Source organism: Silurus meridionalis, chromosome 13 (genome assembly GCF_014805685.1).
Source record: "Silurus meridionalis isolate SWU-2019-XX chromosome 13, ASM1480568v1, whole genome shotgun sequence".
Taxonomy (NCBI): domain Eukaryota; kingdom Metazoa; phylum Chordata; class Actinopteri; order Siluriformes; family Siluridae; genus Silurus; species Silurus meridionalis.
In genome coordinates this window covers 12,207,303-12,225,834 of record NC_060896.1, presented here as the reverse complement: position 1 = coordinate 12,225,834, position 18,532 = coordinate 12,207,303, and the positions used below count along the sequence as shown (strand labels likewise).

General features: G+C 35.3%; 1 protein-coding gene across 4 annotated transcripts in view; it reads right to left on the bottom strand.

Moving 5' to 3' along the window:
• Positions 1–2,218: 2,218 nt before the first annotated feature.
• The window catches only part of nlrc5 (NLR family, CARD domain containing 5), a 28,679-nt gene continuing 12,365 nt past the window's right edge, over positions 2,219–18,532 (bottom strand). For 3 of the 4 annotated variants that reach the window (XM_046864452.1, XM_046864450.1, XM_046864449.1), the window contains exons 22-44: positions 16,554–16,643; positions 16,364–16,432; positions 16,123–16,203; positions 15,917–16,000; positions 15,721–15,804; positions 15,544–15,630; positions 15,196–15,246; positions 15,021–15,071; positions 13,056–13,139; positions 12,889–12,972; positions 12,642–12,722; positions 12,451–12,534; positions 6,995–7,081; positions 6,583–6,666; positions 6,334–6,420; positions 5,618–5,701; positions 5,258–5,341; positions 4,433–4,504; positions 4,099–4,182; positions 3,609–3,686; positions 3,422–3,505; positions 3,247–3,330; positions 2,219–3,157 (exon numbers count right to left, since the gene is read on the bottom strand). In XM_046864452.1, coding sequence (XP_046720408.1) covers positions 3,085–3,157; positions 3,247–3,330; positions 3,422–3,505; positions 3,609–3,686; positions 4,099–4,182; positions 4,433–4,504; positions 5,258–5,341; positions 5,618–5,701; positions 6,334–6,420; positions 6,583–6,666; positions 6,995–7,081; positions 12,451–12,534; positions 12,642–12,722; positions 12,889–12,972; positions 13,056–13,139; positions 15,021–15,071; positions 15,196–15,246; positions 15,544–15,630; positions 15,721–15,804; positions 15,917–16,000; positions 16,123–16,203; positions 16,364–16,432; positions 16,554–16,643 — 1,831 coding nt within the window. In that variant the 3' untranslated portion in view covers positions 2,219–3,084. Of the gene's footprint in view, positions 3,158–3,246; positions 3,331–3,421; positions 3,506–3,608; positions 3,687–4,098; positions 4,183–4,432; positions 4,505–5,257; positions 5,342–5,617; positions 5,702–6,333; positions 6,421–6,582; positions 7,082–12,450; positions 12,535–12,641; positions 12,723–12,888; positions 12,973–13,055; positions 13,140–15,020; positions 15,072–15,195; positions 15,247–15,543; positions 15,631–15,720; positions 15,805–15,916; positions 16,001–16,122; positions 16,204–16,363; positions 16,433–16,553; positions 16,644–18,532 lie in introns of those variants that run through there. The other variant, XM_046864453.1, reaches the window with a different exon arrangement.

Genomic DNA, 18,532 nt, shown 5'->3' with positions numbered 1-18,532 from the left:
TGAGACTGAGGATTATGTCCTTATTATTTTCTGATGCTTATTTCTAAGTTTCTTTGACTAACCCATAACACTGTTGCCAAGAAAAATAAAAAAGCACGAGTTTTGGAAACCTGTCTGTGCTTATATGATTTCTGTTGCAACTGGAGTTTTAGTGAGCTTTCCCTTAACCCAGACTCAACGCGCTACAACGGCTTGTATCTAAACAGTAGCCGACAAAGTAAGTAATTGTTCACTGTCTTCTTTCTTCCTTTCACAAATATTTCTCTCGAGAGTTTATCTTTTGTCATCGTCATGCGTTTGAAAAAAAAAAGAAGTTTTTTCTCCCGGTGCAGTGCAGCTCAGAACACCGATGAGGTGCGTTTTTTTGTTTCCGAAATTTCTTAGGTCTAATGGCTTGAAGTTTGTGAAACCGAGAAAACCCCAGGAAAAATCCATAAATCAGCCGCTTCGTTGTTTAAGCCACAGGGTTCAAAGCGTTGGAAAAAAGTAGCGGCTTATAGACCGAAAAATACGGTATGTTTGCAGATGATATTGTTATTTGTGGTGAGAGTAGGCAGCAGGTTGAGAAAAGCCTGGAGAGGTGGAGGTATGTGCTGGAGATGAAAGTCAGTAGGAATAAGACAGAGTCCATGTGTGTGAATGAGAGGGAGGGCAGTGGAGTGGTGCGGTTGCAGGGAGGAGTTTAAGTACCTGGGATCTACAGTGCAAAGTAATGGAGAGTGTGTTAGAGAAGTGAAGAAAAGAGTGCAGGCAGGGTGGAGTGGGTGGAGAAGAGTGACAGGAGTGATTTGTGATAGAAGAGTATCTGCAAGAATAGTTGGTTTAGAGACAGTGGTATTGAGTAAAAGACAGGAGGTGGAGCTGGAGGTAGCAGAGCTGAAGATGCTAAGATTTTCATTGGGAGTGACGATGATTAACAGGATTAGAAATGCGTTAATTAGAGGGAAAGCGCATGTAGGACATTTTGGGGACAAACTGAGAGAGGCCTGATTGAGATGGTTTGGTCATGTGCAGAGGAGGGACATGGGGTATATTGGTAGGAGAATGCTGAGGATGAAGCCACCAGAAAGGAGGAAAAGAGGTAGGCCAAGGAGAAGGTTTATAGATGTGGTGAAGAAAGACATGCAGGTAGTTGTTGTGAAGAAAGCAGATGTAGAGGACAGGTTGGTATGGAGACAGATGAGCCGCTGTGGCGACCCCTAATGGGAGCAGCCGAAAGTAAATGGAGGGTGTAAAATCTGAAAAATCTTTTGGACAAAGCAATTTATGTTTTCAGACTTAATAGTTAATAGTGACTGGGAAATTTTGAAAATTTAGCACAGTTTCATAGATTTTTTGTTTTGTTTTGTTTTCTAATAATAAAAATTCTGAAACTTGCTGAACTGTCAAATAATAAAATTTTTTTAATAATGGTGGAAATATTAAATGGCAACAGGATCAGATGACAAAAATTTACCCAAAAGAGCATGCAATTCAAGCTTATTGACAAATCAAACAATTCAGTAAAAAAATATTGCACAGTAAAATATGTTCACAGTGCTAACAAAAATAAAATAAAAAAGTTTTGGTTTTAGTGACAACCACTTCAGTTTGGTATAGGGAGAAATTCTGGAATTGTGGGGACTCTTGGATTATACAGGATTTTTCAGAAAGGCATTTGTAAGATTAAAAGGCCAAAAGATACAAGGCTATATTGCAGAGATGCTGGCTAGACTGCTAGATAACAATCTTCCTTTTCAAAGGACCAAACACAATGGCACAGGTGGGAAAGCTGAATTATATGGAAGGTGGACAGAATCGGCAGTAGACACAAAAAGTTATATACAGTCAACCCCTGATAATTCACGGTTCAGAATTTGCTGCTCGGAAAATTCACGGGGTCTCATTTGGAACCTAACTAACAGCAAGTTGCGGATTATCTTAAAATTCACATGAATCCGCAACTGGACCAAATGTTCAAGAAGGTTAGGAATAACATTTGAAACTATGTTTTTACCAGCAAATTTCATACAAGTTTTCAAAACACATTATTGTATTAAAGTGACTAGATGAATTCACTAAGGTACCATAGGGGCTGCGTCCAAAATTTGCAGATTTTCCTAACCCCGTGGGTTCCAGGGGACCACTGTAGTAGGTGGCCAAGCCTCAGGTGGCCATGAGCATGGTAAAAAATAAAAATAAAGCAATAACGATAGAAAAAGGCAATAGATTCTCATCCTTGCAGTTTTTATTATTTATTTTATTAATTTTATTATTAAGTATTTATTAAACAATACGTAAACAAATCGACAGATTAGATGTTGTCAAATCTAATAACAAAAAAAGGTTTTGGGAAATGCATTTCTGAATATGTTCCAAATGTAATCATTGATTTCATGATGTAATTTTCCTCTAGTGCAGAATATAGAATCACATTTTAGGTTTCTAGTTTGCCACTTTAAATCCTTACTTAATTGTTTTCACTCAAATGTGCTGGAAGGATTGATTAAGCATGTTAATTATACATGAACTTTACCTATATAGGTACAGTGCCTATACTATTTGCAGAGTTTCTCTCTTAAAGTTACTAATACTTTAGTCACTAAAAGTTAAAAACATTTTATTGAACTCTGTAGATGCATATCAGATGTTACATAGCACACCAGCATTATTTACTTCACACAAAAAGCAAACTTTTTTCAGTGCAATTCTTAAGATTTTTCGAAAAGAATGTACAGAAATAAATACGAGATGTAAGGGAGAACACAACAAGCAGAAGTCTAGGATGGGTTGATGGAAGGACACTATCAAGAATCAAGTCTAATTTGCAAGCTGCATTTATTTCTGTGCTAAATCTGGTCACCTCACAACCAATTGGCACGTTTATGCTTATTGTTTGATTGTTCGCATCACTTCCACAAACCTCAGAATCCTAGACAACTAAATAAACTGTGGTGTAGAGTAGTTATTGGTATAGTGAGGTAATGTGTTCCCCAAATAAAACTAAACTAAATAAAGGCTTAATATTTAAAACATGAAATAAATACCAACATACAAAAAAAAAAACAATCAAAGACACATCATTCAAATGAAGTCTGCTTCCGATTAGGTGGATGAGAAATTCAGCCTCTTGTCCTTTAAAATCAGGTCATCCATTTGAATGGGATTCCTCCAAAGCCTTTTAATAAAGAGATCACACTTATTAGAATTAATTTCAAAAGAGAATATATGTATAGATACAAACCAGTCGTGTTGTACATGTTTTACCTGATTACTTCAATCCAAGGACAAAGCTGCAAACATTTGTTAAGCTCCTTGGCTCCCAAAGTTTTGATATTATTGGCCTCCAGACTACAAACAAATTTACATATAAATGTACGGTTCAAAAGTAGATTTTGATCTGCAAGAGCTAAACACATGATCTAATGAGCTATATACTTACTCAAGTCTTTTCAGTTTGCTGCACTGTGGTAGAACTTCAACCAGTTTAAAAACCACATCATTTTCACATTTATTCCATGACAAGCTGAACAAAAACATCAATCACAGCACACAACAGTAAAATGTAAAAATCTGTTATGGTGGAAAATCGTGGTTCATTTGAGATTTAAAACCATTCTTAGACCTACCTAATGTCCTCTATAGAGGTGCAGTGTTTCAGGCAAGATGCAACATTGACCAAGTCTGACGTTCCAATGGAGGTTAAGCTGCAAGACAAGGATTTATACAAAAAATGCTAATCTACAACTGAACAGCTGGCATGTTTTAAATCCTAGAAATGTTGAAGTATCAAAATTTTTAACAGCTCAACAAACTAAAAACAGACATTTAAAAAAAAGGTATTGTATTTCCTTTTATAAAAAAAGGAAAAAAGTGTGGGACTAAAAGGAACCCTGGATGATAAAGGCTTATAAAGGCTACACGACTTTTTCAGAAAGGTTTTTGTAAGATTACAAGCCCAAAGATAAATGCCATGAAATGCTTGTAATTGCCAAAATATGTGTCCTGCGTTGTCTAGCTTTACATGAATAATTTAGTTAGAATCCAGTACTTAAAAAAAAAAAGTATTTTATTTACATTTTTACAAAAGGTATATATGAATAAGTATAGGCATCTTACTGTAGCTTTTTCAGTGCTTTCATTCTGACCAGACCCTCACACAGACTTGAACACCCTTTTGAACCCAACTGGTTCTCAGAGAGACTTTTAGAAAACAGACAATAACATATAGAGGTTAAACATGCCTGTGCAGCCATTAGAATACATTTAGAATATAATTGGGATACATATAATTGAGATTGAAAGGTGGTCCTATAAACTTGTTTACAACATGCTTGAAAACAGCAGTGTTCATATGTAAACATGATAAGGTATTTCGTGTTATATAATTGTTTTCTTAATTACTGTTAAACTTTATAGCTATTTATAGATATTTGAGGATATCTTGACTTACTCCAATTCGGAAAGTTTGGGGAGAGATGGAAGAACAGCAGCAAAACTGTGACCAAGATTGTTCCTGGCAAGACTAAATATAAAGAACATATGGTTTACCAACAGAATTTCAGTTTTTTTCTGATTTCAGTATACACTACTACACATAGTGTTGTGAGTAACGTATTTCTGTATGGATTAGGGGTGTAATGGTGCACAAAATTGACGGTTCTTTACGTACCTCGGATTTTAAGTAACGATTCGGTTCATTTTTTGTACGGTTAGAAAAAAAGAAAAAGCAAAGCAAAATTGCTCGTCGTTTTTTATTAAGGTTGGTTATTATTATTAACATTTGTTAACAGCAGTTTACACTTTCACACACTTATTTAGTAATCGATTAAATAGGCACAAATGAAATTGATTAAATAAAATGTAATAAATGGAAACATTTTATTAAATAGTGGATGAGTTTAATCAGTGCGCTCTGTTGCACACACGTAAACACACACACACACACACACACACACACACGTGTCGCTAATCTACGCACCTGCTGCCACATAGGAACTAACAGGAAGATCTCCTTTTAATGCTGTACATAAAACTGTGCTCAAAGTGCAACACAAAAAAAATAAAAAATTATAATAATAATATGTTCGTGAGGGATCTCAGATTTTAACTATGTTCCGCACGGTAGAGAATTCCATTCTGTATGCCATACCCAAATACCTATACGGTTCAGTATGAATACGTGTACCGTTACACCCCTAGTATAGGTCATTTATTTATTTATTTATTTATTTTTGCAAACATCATGTGAAATTGTAATGTTCATTTTTCATTTTACTGTATTTCTTGCAGTGCTCTGCAGTGGGATAAGGCTTTCACCAACATCTCTCCAGCATGGTCACTCACAAGGTTATCTGATAGACTAGAAAACAGAGAGAGAGAAAGAGCGGTGTGCCTTATGAATAATACAAGCAGTTTCTGACAGTATCTTTTTTTGTACAATAAGAACCTACCGCACTTTGGGTTGGAAAAACAGAAAATCATGATAGTGATAGAAAAACTGAGTGCTAGTTTTATAATTTCCACTAGAGATCACTATATCATCACAACTACATAGTATACTACAGTATCTTTCACATGACAAATAAAAAACCTTTGAACTGGGAGTTCATGAACGTCACTGCAAATGATTACTTACTTTATTTTCCTCAGTAGGGTCCATTTAGGGATGTGTTTCACAAGCTCCTCAATCCCCTGATCACCCATTCTCAACCCGATCAATCTAGTAGAAAATTAAGATTTTATCACATTTTCATCTGTCTAAGACATATGAAGAGCTCATATTAAATCATATTCCTATTATCTTAGTATGAATGTACACATTTTTAGGATTTTAATACAGAAGCATTACTTTAATATTCAAATGTACAATTTGTTTAATTGTATAGTATCATATCCACTTAAACAAACACAAAATCAGTGTAGCATTGCCAAGTTCCATTGTTTGATCCTTCACTCAGTTTTATCACACTCGTCTATGCTAAGTTTCTGCGCATATCTTTCTAGTAGGTGTGGTAACTAAGAAATGTCCCTAGTTTAGAGTGAGTGTGTGAATATGTCTTGATGATGACCTGTGACGCACTGGCAGAATATAGTCCTGCCCACTGGTTCAATTTTACCATGACTCTGACAAGAAGTTACAGATTTACAGAAGATGGCTAAACTATGTATTTACAAATCTAGAAGACTTCTCTCTTCTCTTTTTGTGCCATTGTGCCATTTGAAAGAAAAGATAGTAAAAAAAAAAAAGTGTATTTCTGCAGAAACATGTATAGCATAAACTTTTTCATGATTGTACATGGGCATACAAAATGTGAATTTCTATGGAAATATGGAAAAGCTATTTAAACTTACTCAATCTCCTTCAGCTCTGTTAATGTGTGCAGACTAGCCAGCAGACACAGAATCTCACTGCTGTCCTTCGAGACTGTCTTTATCAAACTGAAAAATAAACCCACCATAACAAACAAGTATAGTATGTGATACTGAGGAGCAACGCACATGTAAGATTGGTGTGCTACAAGTGATGTTGCTTAGTGGACTTAAAATGTCAACAAAAAAAAAAAAGAAATTCCTAGACCTCTTAAAGGAAGAAACACTTACCTAATCTTATTCAGTGACTTCATGGCCTGAAGGCCTTTTGCAAAGCAATCTATGATTTCTTTATCCAATTGTAAAGAGTCTAGCCTTTAGAGAGAGATTTCAAACCATGGTGACAACATTTATCAAGCAAGGTCAGCTATGGGTTCAGTTTAGAACTAAACTTTCTTTGATATTTATTTATTTATGTTGTTCAGCTTTTACAGACAAATTTACAATCCTATGGTAAAATTGCTTGTGTTTGGTTACAGCTGATCATTGAACAAGCAACATTGCCTATCAATCTAGAATTGTTAAATTAACAAACTAGCAAAGCTACAGCTATAAATACCATATGATTATTACATTTTACACATTCAGAAACCAAATGTACAAAACTAAAATGTTAATAAACCAGGATGTGGTAAGCACCTACCTAATTTCTTCTAGAGAGTGACACTGGACCAGACCACGGACCAAATGAAGACCTCCTGTTGTTGTGCAATCCAAGCACTGCAAAATACTAAATTGAACAAGAACACAGAGGGTTACTAATGCAAAACATATATATATATATATATATATATATATATATATATATATATATATATATATATATATATATATATATATAATTTATTTATTTTTTCAATCATTGCAAGGTAGAGGTTTAGGATTTTGTCTTGAGATGTAAGTGGAATCCATTCTTACATGAATGATTGGATGAGCTACAAAAAGGCAGTTTAAATAAAATCAACAGCAATTATCTAAGGTAGAGAGCCATTCAAACATAGAACAGAGGTACACAGCTGGATGTGACTTTTTCATGTCTTTGAGGTAAATAAAGTGTGCAAATCAGAGACGAAGTCATGTTAAAAAAAATTATATATTTTAATTTATATCTGAAAAGAGATACTCTCTCTCCCTCCCTCCCTCCCTCCCTCTCTCTCTTTTCTCTCTCTCTCTCTCTCTCTCTCTCTCTCTCTCTCTCTCTCTCTCTATATATATATATATATATATATATATATATATATATATATATATATATATATACAGTACAGACCAAAAGTTTGGACACACCTTCGAAGAGTTTTCTTTATTTTCATGACTATGAAAATTGTAGATTTACACTGAAGGCATCAAAACTATGAATTAACACATGTTTAATTATATATGGAATTATATACATAACAAAAAAGTGTGAAACAACTGAAAAATGTCATATTCTAGGTTCTTCAAAGTAGCCACCTTTTGCTTTGATATATATATATATAGAGAGAGAGAGAGAGAGAGAGAGAGAGAGAGAGAGGAGGGAGGAGGAGGAGAGAGAGTATCTAATTTTTTTATATACACACACACACACACACACACACACATACATGCATACAGTATATCTCACAAAAGTGAGTACATCCCTCACATTTCAGCAACTATTTTAGTATCTATATTTTACTATCTTCTCAAGGGACAGAGTAGTCAATGTGCAGCTTGTATAGTAGCACAGATTTACTGTCCTCTAAAAAAAGTTTAAAAAGGCCTCTAGTTTGCATGGCCGTTGTCCCAGAGGAAAGCCTCTTCTGAATCTGGCTCACAAGAAAGTGTGCAAACAGTTTGCTCAAACTTGTTAAGAACATGAATTACTGCAACCATGTCCTGTGGTCAACATAAAACATTTAGTTTGAGGCGTGTGACGTACCTCCCTGTTGATGATTTGCTTGCTGCGAATTCCGTGTTTGTTTCCTGTATTTTCTAATTTCTGTTGGCTGCGTTTTTTTTTCTTTTCTTTTAGAAGAGTACTTTATTTCCTGTTTTAAAGCAGTGAGTGAAGGCTATTTCTATCAGAAATGCAAACACACACTACAGCAACCAAATTAACGTAATTTCTTTAATATGGTGCGCATCCAGCTCATTCAGAGTGTGAAGTGTGACATGTATAGTCAGTCTTTCTCCATCGCTACTATTAATTGTATCTGTGAGAAGTGTACATAAGTTAGCTCTTTAACGGAGAAGATCCTAGCATAAGAGGAGCACATCTAGAGTCTAGAAAGATTTTGTGAGTGCGAGAACAGTCCAGGTTCTGCAGGGGAAAGTCTGGAAGCACTGGAGGTGAAGTTAGCATTCCTCCGACTCTGGCATTAGAGCCCTTGCAGTGGGGCGAGTGGGTGACGACTCGGCAGCATACTCACAAAGTCAAAGCTAACGCTAAGGCTCGCCCACGGGAGCACCATTTCTCTCCGCTTCACGTGTCCAACAGGTTTGCTCTCCTCAGTAAAGCACCCGCTGAGAAACCTGGAAGGGCTCTGGTTATAGGAGACTCTATTCTCAAACACGTGAAATTAGCTACACCTTTAGGGACACCAGAAGCACAGGTTAGGTGTATACCAGGAGCCAGGGTGCCGGACATAGCAGGTCAGCTTAGGTTTCTAAGAAAGCACAGGTTTACTTTAAGATAGTACACAGGTACTAATGATATATGCCTTTGACAATCAGAGGTTACTAAGGTTATGGAGGTGTGTAAATTAGCGAAGGCAATATCCAATGTTGTAATATGTTCTTGCCCCATCCCAATGCGGCCTAGCAATGTAGCTTACATCAGGTTATGGTCGCTGAACTGCTGGATGTCCAAATTGTGCTCCAAAAACAATGTAGGATAAATAATATATCCAAAAATAATAAATAATCAAAGATAATTGAAGCAATTTCCATCCCACTCGGGAGGGTGCTGATCTCATTTCTTGTAGTATAAGTCATAGTCTCAGAACAGCACTAGTTAACAAGTGACTGTCCAAAGCCAAGGCCAGGGAGCAGACAAGCAAGTTAAACCGACTGTCTGCTAGCTGTATGGAGTCGTCACTCAGGATCCACCATATTGTGTCTGTCTCTCGAGCACAAACAAAATGTAAAAATTCTCAAAAAGTCTGTTTAAGTAACCTGATTAACATTAAATAAAATAAAAATGAATGCACAGCCAGCCCCTCTGAACTAAAGATAGGATTGTTGAATATTAGATCGCTTACGTCAAAAGCACTAACTATAAACAAAATTATTACCGACCAGGAGTTTAATGCAATGTGTTTGACAGGAACATGGATTAAACCCAACAAATATTTGGCATTAAAAGAAGTGAGTAATCCTGACTATAGTTACATACATTAGCCCCATCTAAATGGAGGAGGTTTTGCAGCTATTTATAATAATAATTTAAGCATCACAAAAAACTAAACACAAATGTAACACATTCAAAGTTTTTTAGACCGGCATAAAATATTTAGCATCTGAAAGCAAGTCTAGCAAGTCAATTCCATTAATTATCATTTATAGACCCCCAGGGCCCTACTCTGATTTTCTTGCAGAATTTGCATCATTTTCATCACAAATCTAGCTACTTCTTTAGACAAAGCATTAATTGTTGTTGACTTGGTGATAATCAGGAAGACTCCTTAAGAACAGCAGATATTTCAATTCTAGATTCAGTAGAAACTATTCATAATGTTATAAAACCCAAAATTTCAAACATAAATATATTAAAATAAATCAAAACTATTTTATAAATAACCCTGTAGATAACACTGTAACTATAACAGACAATCAATTACAAAGTAAATGACTTAATTTTTATTTATTTTCTCATCAACATCATCAACTTGATTCCTTGCCTACAAGTTTCTTTAAACAGATAAATCCAGAAGTGATTGAACCTGTTCTAAAAATATTAATAAAAAAAAAATCCTGGCTGTTATCAAACCCCTAATTAAGTAACCTGACCTTGACCCTTATCAGCTTTTCAATTATAGGCCAGTAACAAACCTCCCTTTTATCTTCGAGATTTTAGAAAAAGTTGTAGCACAGCAGTTATGCTCACACCTAATTAGGAATAACATTATTGAAATGTATCAGTCGGGATTTAGGCCTCATAATAGCACAGAGCGAGCGCTAGTTAAAGTGGTAAATGACCTGTTAATGGCCTCTGATCAGGGTTTTGTCTTCTTACGTGTTTGCTCGATTTAGTGCCGCTTTTGACACCAACGATCACAATATCCTCCTTGCTAGACTTGAGAACGTTGTTGGAATAAAGAGAACAGCTCTCTCCTGGATTAGGTTTTATCTGACTGATCGCTATCAGTTTGCTGATGTAAACAGTGAGTTCTCCACACTCTCTGAGGTAAAGTTTGGTGTTCCGCAAAGGATCTGTCTAAGGCTCATTGCTACATCACCCCTGTTTTAATCAGTTTACACTGGCTCCCAATTAATCTCGCATTGATTATAAAATACTAATACTGATGTATGAAGCACTTGACGGTCTCGCACCGCAGTATCTGAGTGAACTTTTGTACCATTATGATCCCCCATGCTTACTTAGATCAAAAGGTGCAGGCTATTTGTTAGTAACTCAAATTATGAAGGGCAGAGCTTTTTCTTATAGCGCCCAGAAGTTATGGAACAGCCATCCAATTAGTGTTCGGGACTCAAACACAGTCTACAATGTGTTCAAGTCAAGGATGAAAACCTATTTATTTAGTCAAGCCTTTGATCTGTAGATTTATTTTAGGTAAAGAAGAAAATCTGTAGGGATAATAATTATAGAGTGTTTAGTGAACTGGGATATTTGTATGCATTCATCCCCTCACTCTGCTGTTCACTCAGGTTTGTTGATGGTGGTGTGCCATATCTTTTTCTCCCTGCCACCCCTCTTCTCTCTCTCTAAGCGGAATGTGGAGAAGTGCCATGTGTCTAACTCTGTGATGTCATTATGGAGGAGTGGAAGAGGATCCCAGCCACAACCTTTGCAGCTCGGGTAAATTCCAAGCCCAGAAGGATAAAGGCAGTGCTAGATAACAGTGGTGCTTACACAAAATATTGAGACTGGTCACAGTTTTGACATGTTAAACAAGTTTCCTTACTAAAATTTGTTGGCAGCTATTTTGACAATAATGGCTGTATGTTAAGTACTTTTCATAGGACAGTAACTGAGCACACTGAGGATATACTAAAATGTTTGCTGAAATGGGAGGGGTAGACTTATTTGAGATACACACACACACATATATATATATATATATATATATATATATATATATATATATATATATATATATATATATATATATATACATATATATATATACACACACACACACACACACACACATGCTATATTGCCAAAATTATTGGGTCACCTGACCTTTCCTGCTGGAGGCAATCAATTGTATAGGACTTCTTTTGGTGCGCTATAAATAAAATATGGCATTCACTTGAACCTAAAAACCCAAAACTGTTCCAGCATGGCAATGCCCCTATGCACAAAAAAAGAGCTCCTTGAAAATCTTGAGTGGCCTGCTATAGGGATCTGATCTCATCCCTACTGGACACCTTTGGGATGAATTGGAATGCTGACTGCACCCCAGGCTTACCTACATCAGTACCTGCCTTTTGTAATACCCTTGTGGCTGATGAACACAAATATCCATAAGCACACTCTAAAATCTAGTGGAACAGCTTCCCAGAAGAGTGGAGGAAATTATAAGAGCAAATTGGGATTAAATGTGGAATGCAATGCTTAAAAATCACATACCATACTTATGGCCAGGTGACCCAATACTTTTGCCAATTTAGTGTATGAATGGAGATTTTGGATTACTGTTTAGATGATTCTGCCTAGTATTTGTAAGACTATTTTGTCTCCTCTTGTCCTCTTGTCATTTTGTCAGACAAGTTTGTCTGCACTTGTCTGCTATGTGCATTGTGGCACTGCTTCAGTGATACTACTATCCTACTTTAACTCACAGATCTGAGGTCTGTTCAGACTTGTATTACATATCACTAACTAAGAACAGTCAACCAAAATAGCACAATGCCCGAACATACTGATGAAAGCTACAAATTACTTCTTACCTGAGTGATTGCATTCTTGTCAAACTCTGAAGGGTATTCCCTAATACTGAAGCACCACTATCTCTGATCACATGATGGGACAAGCTAGAAAAAATAAAAAAAAAACCCCAAAAAAACAATGTGAAATATAAACATTAATTTGTAAAAGTGACAGATTTAGGAATTATGCACAAAATAAGCATGAGCTATACCTTAGCTGTTCCAGGTTCTTTTGTATATTCTTTAACGCAAATATTACTGCTTCATCTTCTGTTTCCCCTCTGGAATCGAGACTGTGGAACCATATAAAAGTCATAATTACGTAAAAACATAATTAATATATCACTTCCAAAGTTGTCAGCATAATGTTATAGACTGTAAAGTTATAGAACAGTGAGTGCAATTAATGTCATTCTGATTTAAATTAAGCAAATGTACTAAATGACTGTTATTTGTTACCTGAGCATCTTAAGATTCTTCAGTGCGGGAAGAACAGCAGAGAGAAACCCTGCACCACCCGTACCCATCGTCAGCTGAGAGAATCTTGGCAAAATAAAAGCCCATGATTATTACATAGATAGTGTGCAGAACTTAGTTTGCATTTATGTTTTCATAAATTAACATACTGTAATTCCTGCAGAGAGGGACACTTTTGCACAGTAGACTGCAATGAGAATAAGTGCTTCCCTTCAACTTCACAGTCATCAAAGCTGATGAAGGAAAAACATATTGCACTTAACATGTTAAAAGTGTACAAATATTCAGCAATTGACTATAATAAAGTATAATGATTCAAACTCCTCATAGAACACAACCAAGTAAGTTTTTACCAGGTCCATGGTTTTTACTCTTTAATTTTTCGTCTGTAGTTTTGTATACTTTTGATTCTTTTATCGTACAGCAGCAGAGGTGGAAAGTACAAATACTTGATTACTGTACTTAAGTAGATTTTTTTGGTATCAGTACTTTACTTCACTATTTATTTTTCAGACAACTTTTTACTTTTACTCATTATATTTTTACACAAATATCTACAATTTCTATTTCTTACATTTTCAAAACAGGCGCGTTACTTTAGTTTTAATCTTTTTGGTGAAATGTCGATATTTTTTCATTGCGTGCAGTTTTCTATCTACCACTGGTGTATAATTTCCTGGCTCTCACACACCACAGACGTTGGCTAGTTTATAAAGCTAACAATGAGCAGGGTAGAAGGCAACAAGAAGTATGGGGTTAACATGAATAAGACAGAGGGAGTAAGCAAACTTGGGAGTCAGCAAACTATAGAACTTGTGTTCTATATGGTGGAATTTTAGCCTGGATACATTCTTTAGATAACAAAATATATTATATAATATATTAATATATCATGCAAATTAATTTTAACTAATTTGATTAACGCGCACATTTCTGTTTGACCAGTTTTATTATAAATATAAATAAATATAAGAGGCGAAATTAAAACCATCAGCACAACACATGTTAAATCACGACGTCTTAACTTATCTCAGATATAAAAATTTTATAAACCACACAAAAGTCTCAAATCAATCACCAAAATCCGCAATTATGCACACATTCGAAATTAACCCTCTGGGATCGACTAATGCACTTTGTGGCACTTTGTCCTCATAAGGCCAAAACGACTTTAAATTACTCTGTCTTTTTCGCACACACAGTTAAGAGCAATACATAATTCGAATCTGTAAACAGTCTCATTTTATTTGTATACAATTATAATAACAACAAAATGCTGTGCTTTTGTAAAATAAAGAAAACAGACAGGGGGCGCTCTCTGCCGTTTCTGTCATCTCTTCACAAACACAAATAAAACTACCTAAATCTCAGTGAATACTTGCCTCACAGACATAATAAATATATGAATATAAAACTTAAAATGTCTCTTTTTAAATGAACCCACATTTGACATTGAATACAAATATTCTCTGATTATGTAATTTGTATTAATGTTAGAAGTCTTACATTTACTCCGGTTTTTACTTCATTAACTGTCCATGTGGAAATATAGCAAAAGTTCCCTTTGGTGTCCTGATGATTTAAGTAATTTAAAACACCATTCTTACTTTAAAAAATGTACAAGAATATTTTGAATATGATTTGAATTTGAGTAGGTTTCACTAATAATAGACCTACATTTGCATAAAGCATCAATATTTGTCCATGCCCATGTTGATTAGAGTATAACAATTTTTTTAAGGTACATTAAGAACAAATAAAAATGTGAGATTCAATTGGAGTTATTTAACCATTTAACTCATGACAATAATACAATTAATCATGATTAAATATTTAAATCGATTGACAGCCCTAATATTAATATGATGTGAAGTCCAGTTACCAGCATGAAACTAAAACAGATATTAGTAATGGCTACATTTTACTTAAGTACATGTCAGAGCCCAAACTTCTTTATTTTAACTTAAAAAAAAAAAAGATGGTCAGTACTTCAACTTTTACCAGAGTATTTTAAAACACTTATACTTAATTAAGGGGTGTATGTACCTTTGCCACCTCTGTACAATAGTGATCATGATAATTATCTACTGTACATAAAATATAAAACAACTCACCTTATGGATTGCACAGCAGGGACTGAGAAATGTCCATTCTCATTAGAGACTCTAAAGTAAAACGTAAGAAAAGCCATTTTTGAAATTTTAGGTTGGTAATGCATCCCAATTGAATAAATTGTGCTTTTCTCCTTACTAGTACAACACATTTTTAAATACAAGAATTTTGACTTACGTATCAGAGATTTGGATTTTGACAGTAAGGTTAAGCCATGTTTTTTCAACTCTGTAAAAACAAATGATTTAGTTAATTCTGTAAAATACAGTTAAATAAATACAATATGGAGAATTTGGAGCTGTTATATACCAGTAAACAATCTAAATATTCTAGCAACAGCTCTCACTCCAAAAGACCAAATAGAATGCATGTGGCATTAATTCATTCATGTGTGTAATTGTATTGAATTGTATATGAATGAAGTCCATATGCTGAAGTTGCATAGGTTGTAAAAAAATTTAGTAGTAGTCAATTTATGTAGACTTATAAACATTTTTTTGTTATAAAAATTGTGCAGAGGCACACCTGATCTCCTTTATGTGTGGATTCATTTCCAGGCAACACGCCACAAGGCCAACAGCAACTTCCCCTTTGATCCATGGCTCCATTATCCTAACATGCAGATAACAATAGAAACAATGATCATACAGTATTCTTTAAATGAAAGTGGCAAGAAATCTTGTCCTGTTTAATCATGCTCACCGAATAGTTCTGTCATTAGAATCCCTACACAACTCAGTAACCAAATGCTTGACTGCCTCCTCATTGAAAGAATTGTTTCTTAGCCTGGAAAGAATAACAAAAAACACTATATGCAATATAATGTAGTTTAACATTGAATATGTATTTCCAAAAATTATTGGGTGAGTGTTAATACTGGTTGGCTTGCAATTCTTACTCTAATGTTTGTACTGAGCTCAAATCAGGCAACTTGTTCAGTAGAAAGTACAGATTTTGACTTTGCACAGTGCATGATGATAACCTAGAGGATTAAAGTGCAAATCAGCAGTCATTCATCTAAAGTCATTATGCATTTCATTTATATATCTCCATATTTTTACTTAAGTTTACTAATAAATAACGAATAAATCACTCTAAACTCACTCTAGTTTAAGTTTCGGACAGCTGCTGAGTATTTCCACAAGACTATGCAAATGGCTTAACTCAAAACAGCAATGCCTCAGACTGCAGCACACAAATATGAAAGAAAAAGGAAAGGTTAAAACAGAAACAAAAACTTAAATAAGTATATATGATCTAGTATCAATTCCATGTAAACACATTTTCCCTTTCCATTTCTTAAGAATGATAATAAGCAACACTGACATGTCAAAACTGTGCCTACCTAAAACTTTTGCCTGGACAATTCTTCTGAACAAAACGAATCAGAGCCTGCTGCCTCTCCTTTCCCAAACTGAAAAGATTTATAATTAAGACATAGCGTAGACATCAGCACGTCAGATTTTTAGCTCATAAAAAAGCACCAGAGAATTAATTTCACAAGAGTGAACAAAAAATTACTACGAGAGATTTACCTCACTTCCACAGCAGCCACCCTTTCACAGGTGTTCATTAAGTTCAGCAGGTAGATACCTCCCACTTCGGTTAGACTGTTGTCGTTGAGGCTGTGTGAAATAATCAGTCGTTAGTATTGATTTTTTATAAAATGGATGCATAATAGGTAGGATTAATCTCTTTTACAACTGGTAGAAAAGGCACTGCGCCATCTTTATAACTTCATAACGCAAAAAAGTTGTTGGTTGTAATAAAGTAGAATCCTCTAGGGGCACCTAATAGAGCTGGTGATATGTCAATGTTAAAACATTCTGAGCTCAAATCCCAGCAGTTGAAATGTCGTGTCTGAATTCCATTTCTATTCATTACTACATTCCTATAGTTCATAGGAACTCCATTCATATAGTACTATTTTTGATGTGGCAATTTTGTATATGAATTTACAGTCTACAAATTACATTCCCTCAGTCATAACAATATATTGTGTTGTGTGTACTATGTAAAATTTTGTCATACACTATATCCGTATACACCACGTTATCGACTTGGCAGGACTATTGTTCTGACCACTAAGGACAGATTCATAAATTACCTGCCCGATTTATCTCAATTTCTCACTAAACCCATAACTGCTAATAATCTTGATGAAATGGCTAACAACATAGACCTTATCCTCACTAGTACATTAGACACTGTTGCCCCAATCCGGTTAAAAAAGGTTAGAGAACAAACACCTGCACCTTGGTATAATAGTCATATGCATGCCCTCAAGAGAACAGCCCGTATTCTGGAGAGAAAATGGAGGAAAACTAAATTGGAGGTATTTAGAATTGCGTATAAAGACAGTATACTCAGCTACAGACAGGCGCTAAAAGCTGCTAGAGCTGAACACCTGAGCAAACTCATAGAAAACAACAAAAACAATCCCAGGTTCCTTTTCAGTACAGTAGCTAAATTAACTACTAATCAGGTATCTGAAAAATGTGTTCCATCACAGTTTAGTAGGGAGGACTTTATGAATTTCTTCACTGAAAAAATTTATAACATTAGAAAAACAACTGTGGCGGTCCAACCTCTGACAGCATCTCCTGACACAATCTCACCTACAACTCCTGAACTACACTGTTTTACATGTATAGGACAGGAAGAGCTGTATAATCTTATTACCAAAGCTAAATCAACAACATGTCAGTTAGATCCTATTCCAACTAATCTATTAAAGGAAGTGTTATATACAGCTGGTGAGCCTCCTCTCAATATTATTAACTCCTCACTATCACGTCCCTAAATCCCTCAAGTCAGCAGTTATTAAGCCCCTCATTAAGACACTTAATCTGGATCCAAACACGCTATCGAATTACAGACCCATTTCAAGTCTCCCATTTATGTCTAAGATTTTAGAAAAGATTGTCGCTGCCCAGTTAAGTTCCCACTTACAAGAGAACAATATCTTTGAAGAGTTTCAGTCAGGTTTTAGGCACCATCATTGCACAGTAACTGCTGTTTTTAGCTTCAGACCAAGGCTTCATCTCGCTGTTAGTTTTACTAGATCTAAGTGCTGCATTCGATACTATAGACCATGATCTCCTCCTAGATTGCTTACAGAATTACATCGGCATTCAGGGACAGGCATTAAGCTGGTTTGAATCCTACCTGTCCGATCATTACCATTTCGTAGACTTAAATGGAAAGCTATCCAGGCTAATGCTAGTAAACCATGGCGTACCACAAGGTTCAGTTCTAGGACCCCTGCTTTTCACAATATACATGCTTCCCTTATGAAATATTATTAGAAGGCATGGAATTAGCTTCCATTGTTATGCTGATGATACCCAGCCATATATCTCATCAAAACCAGGCGATACAGCTCAATTAGCTCGAATAACTGAGTGTGTTAAAGAAATAAGAGATTGGATGACCCATAACTTTCTACTATTAAATTCTGATAAGACGGAGATTTTGCTTATCGGCCCAAAAACCAGTATACAGAAGCTCCAGC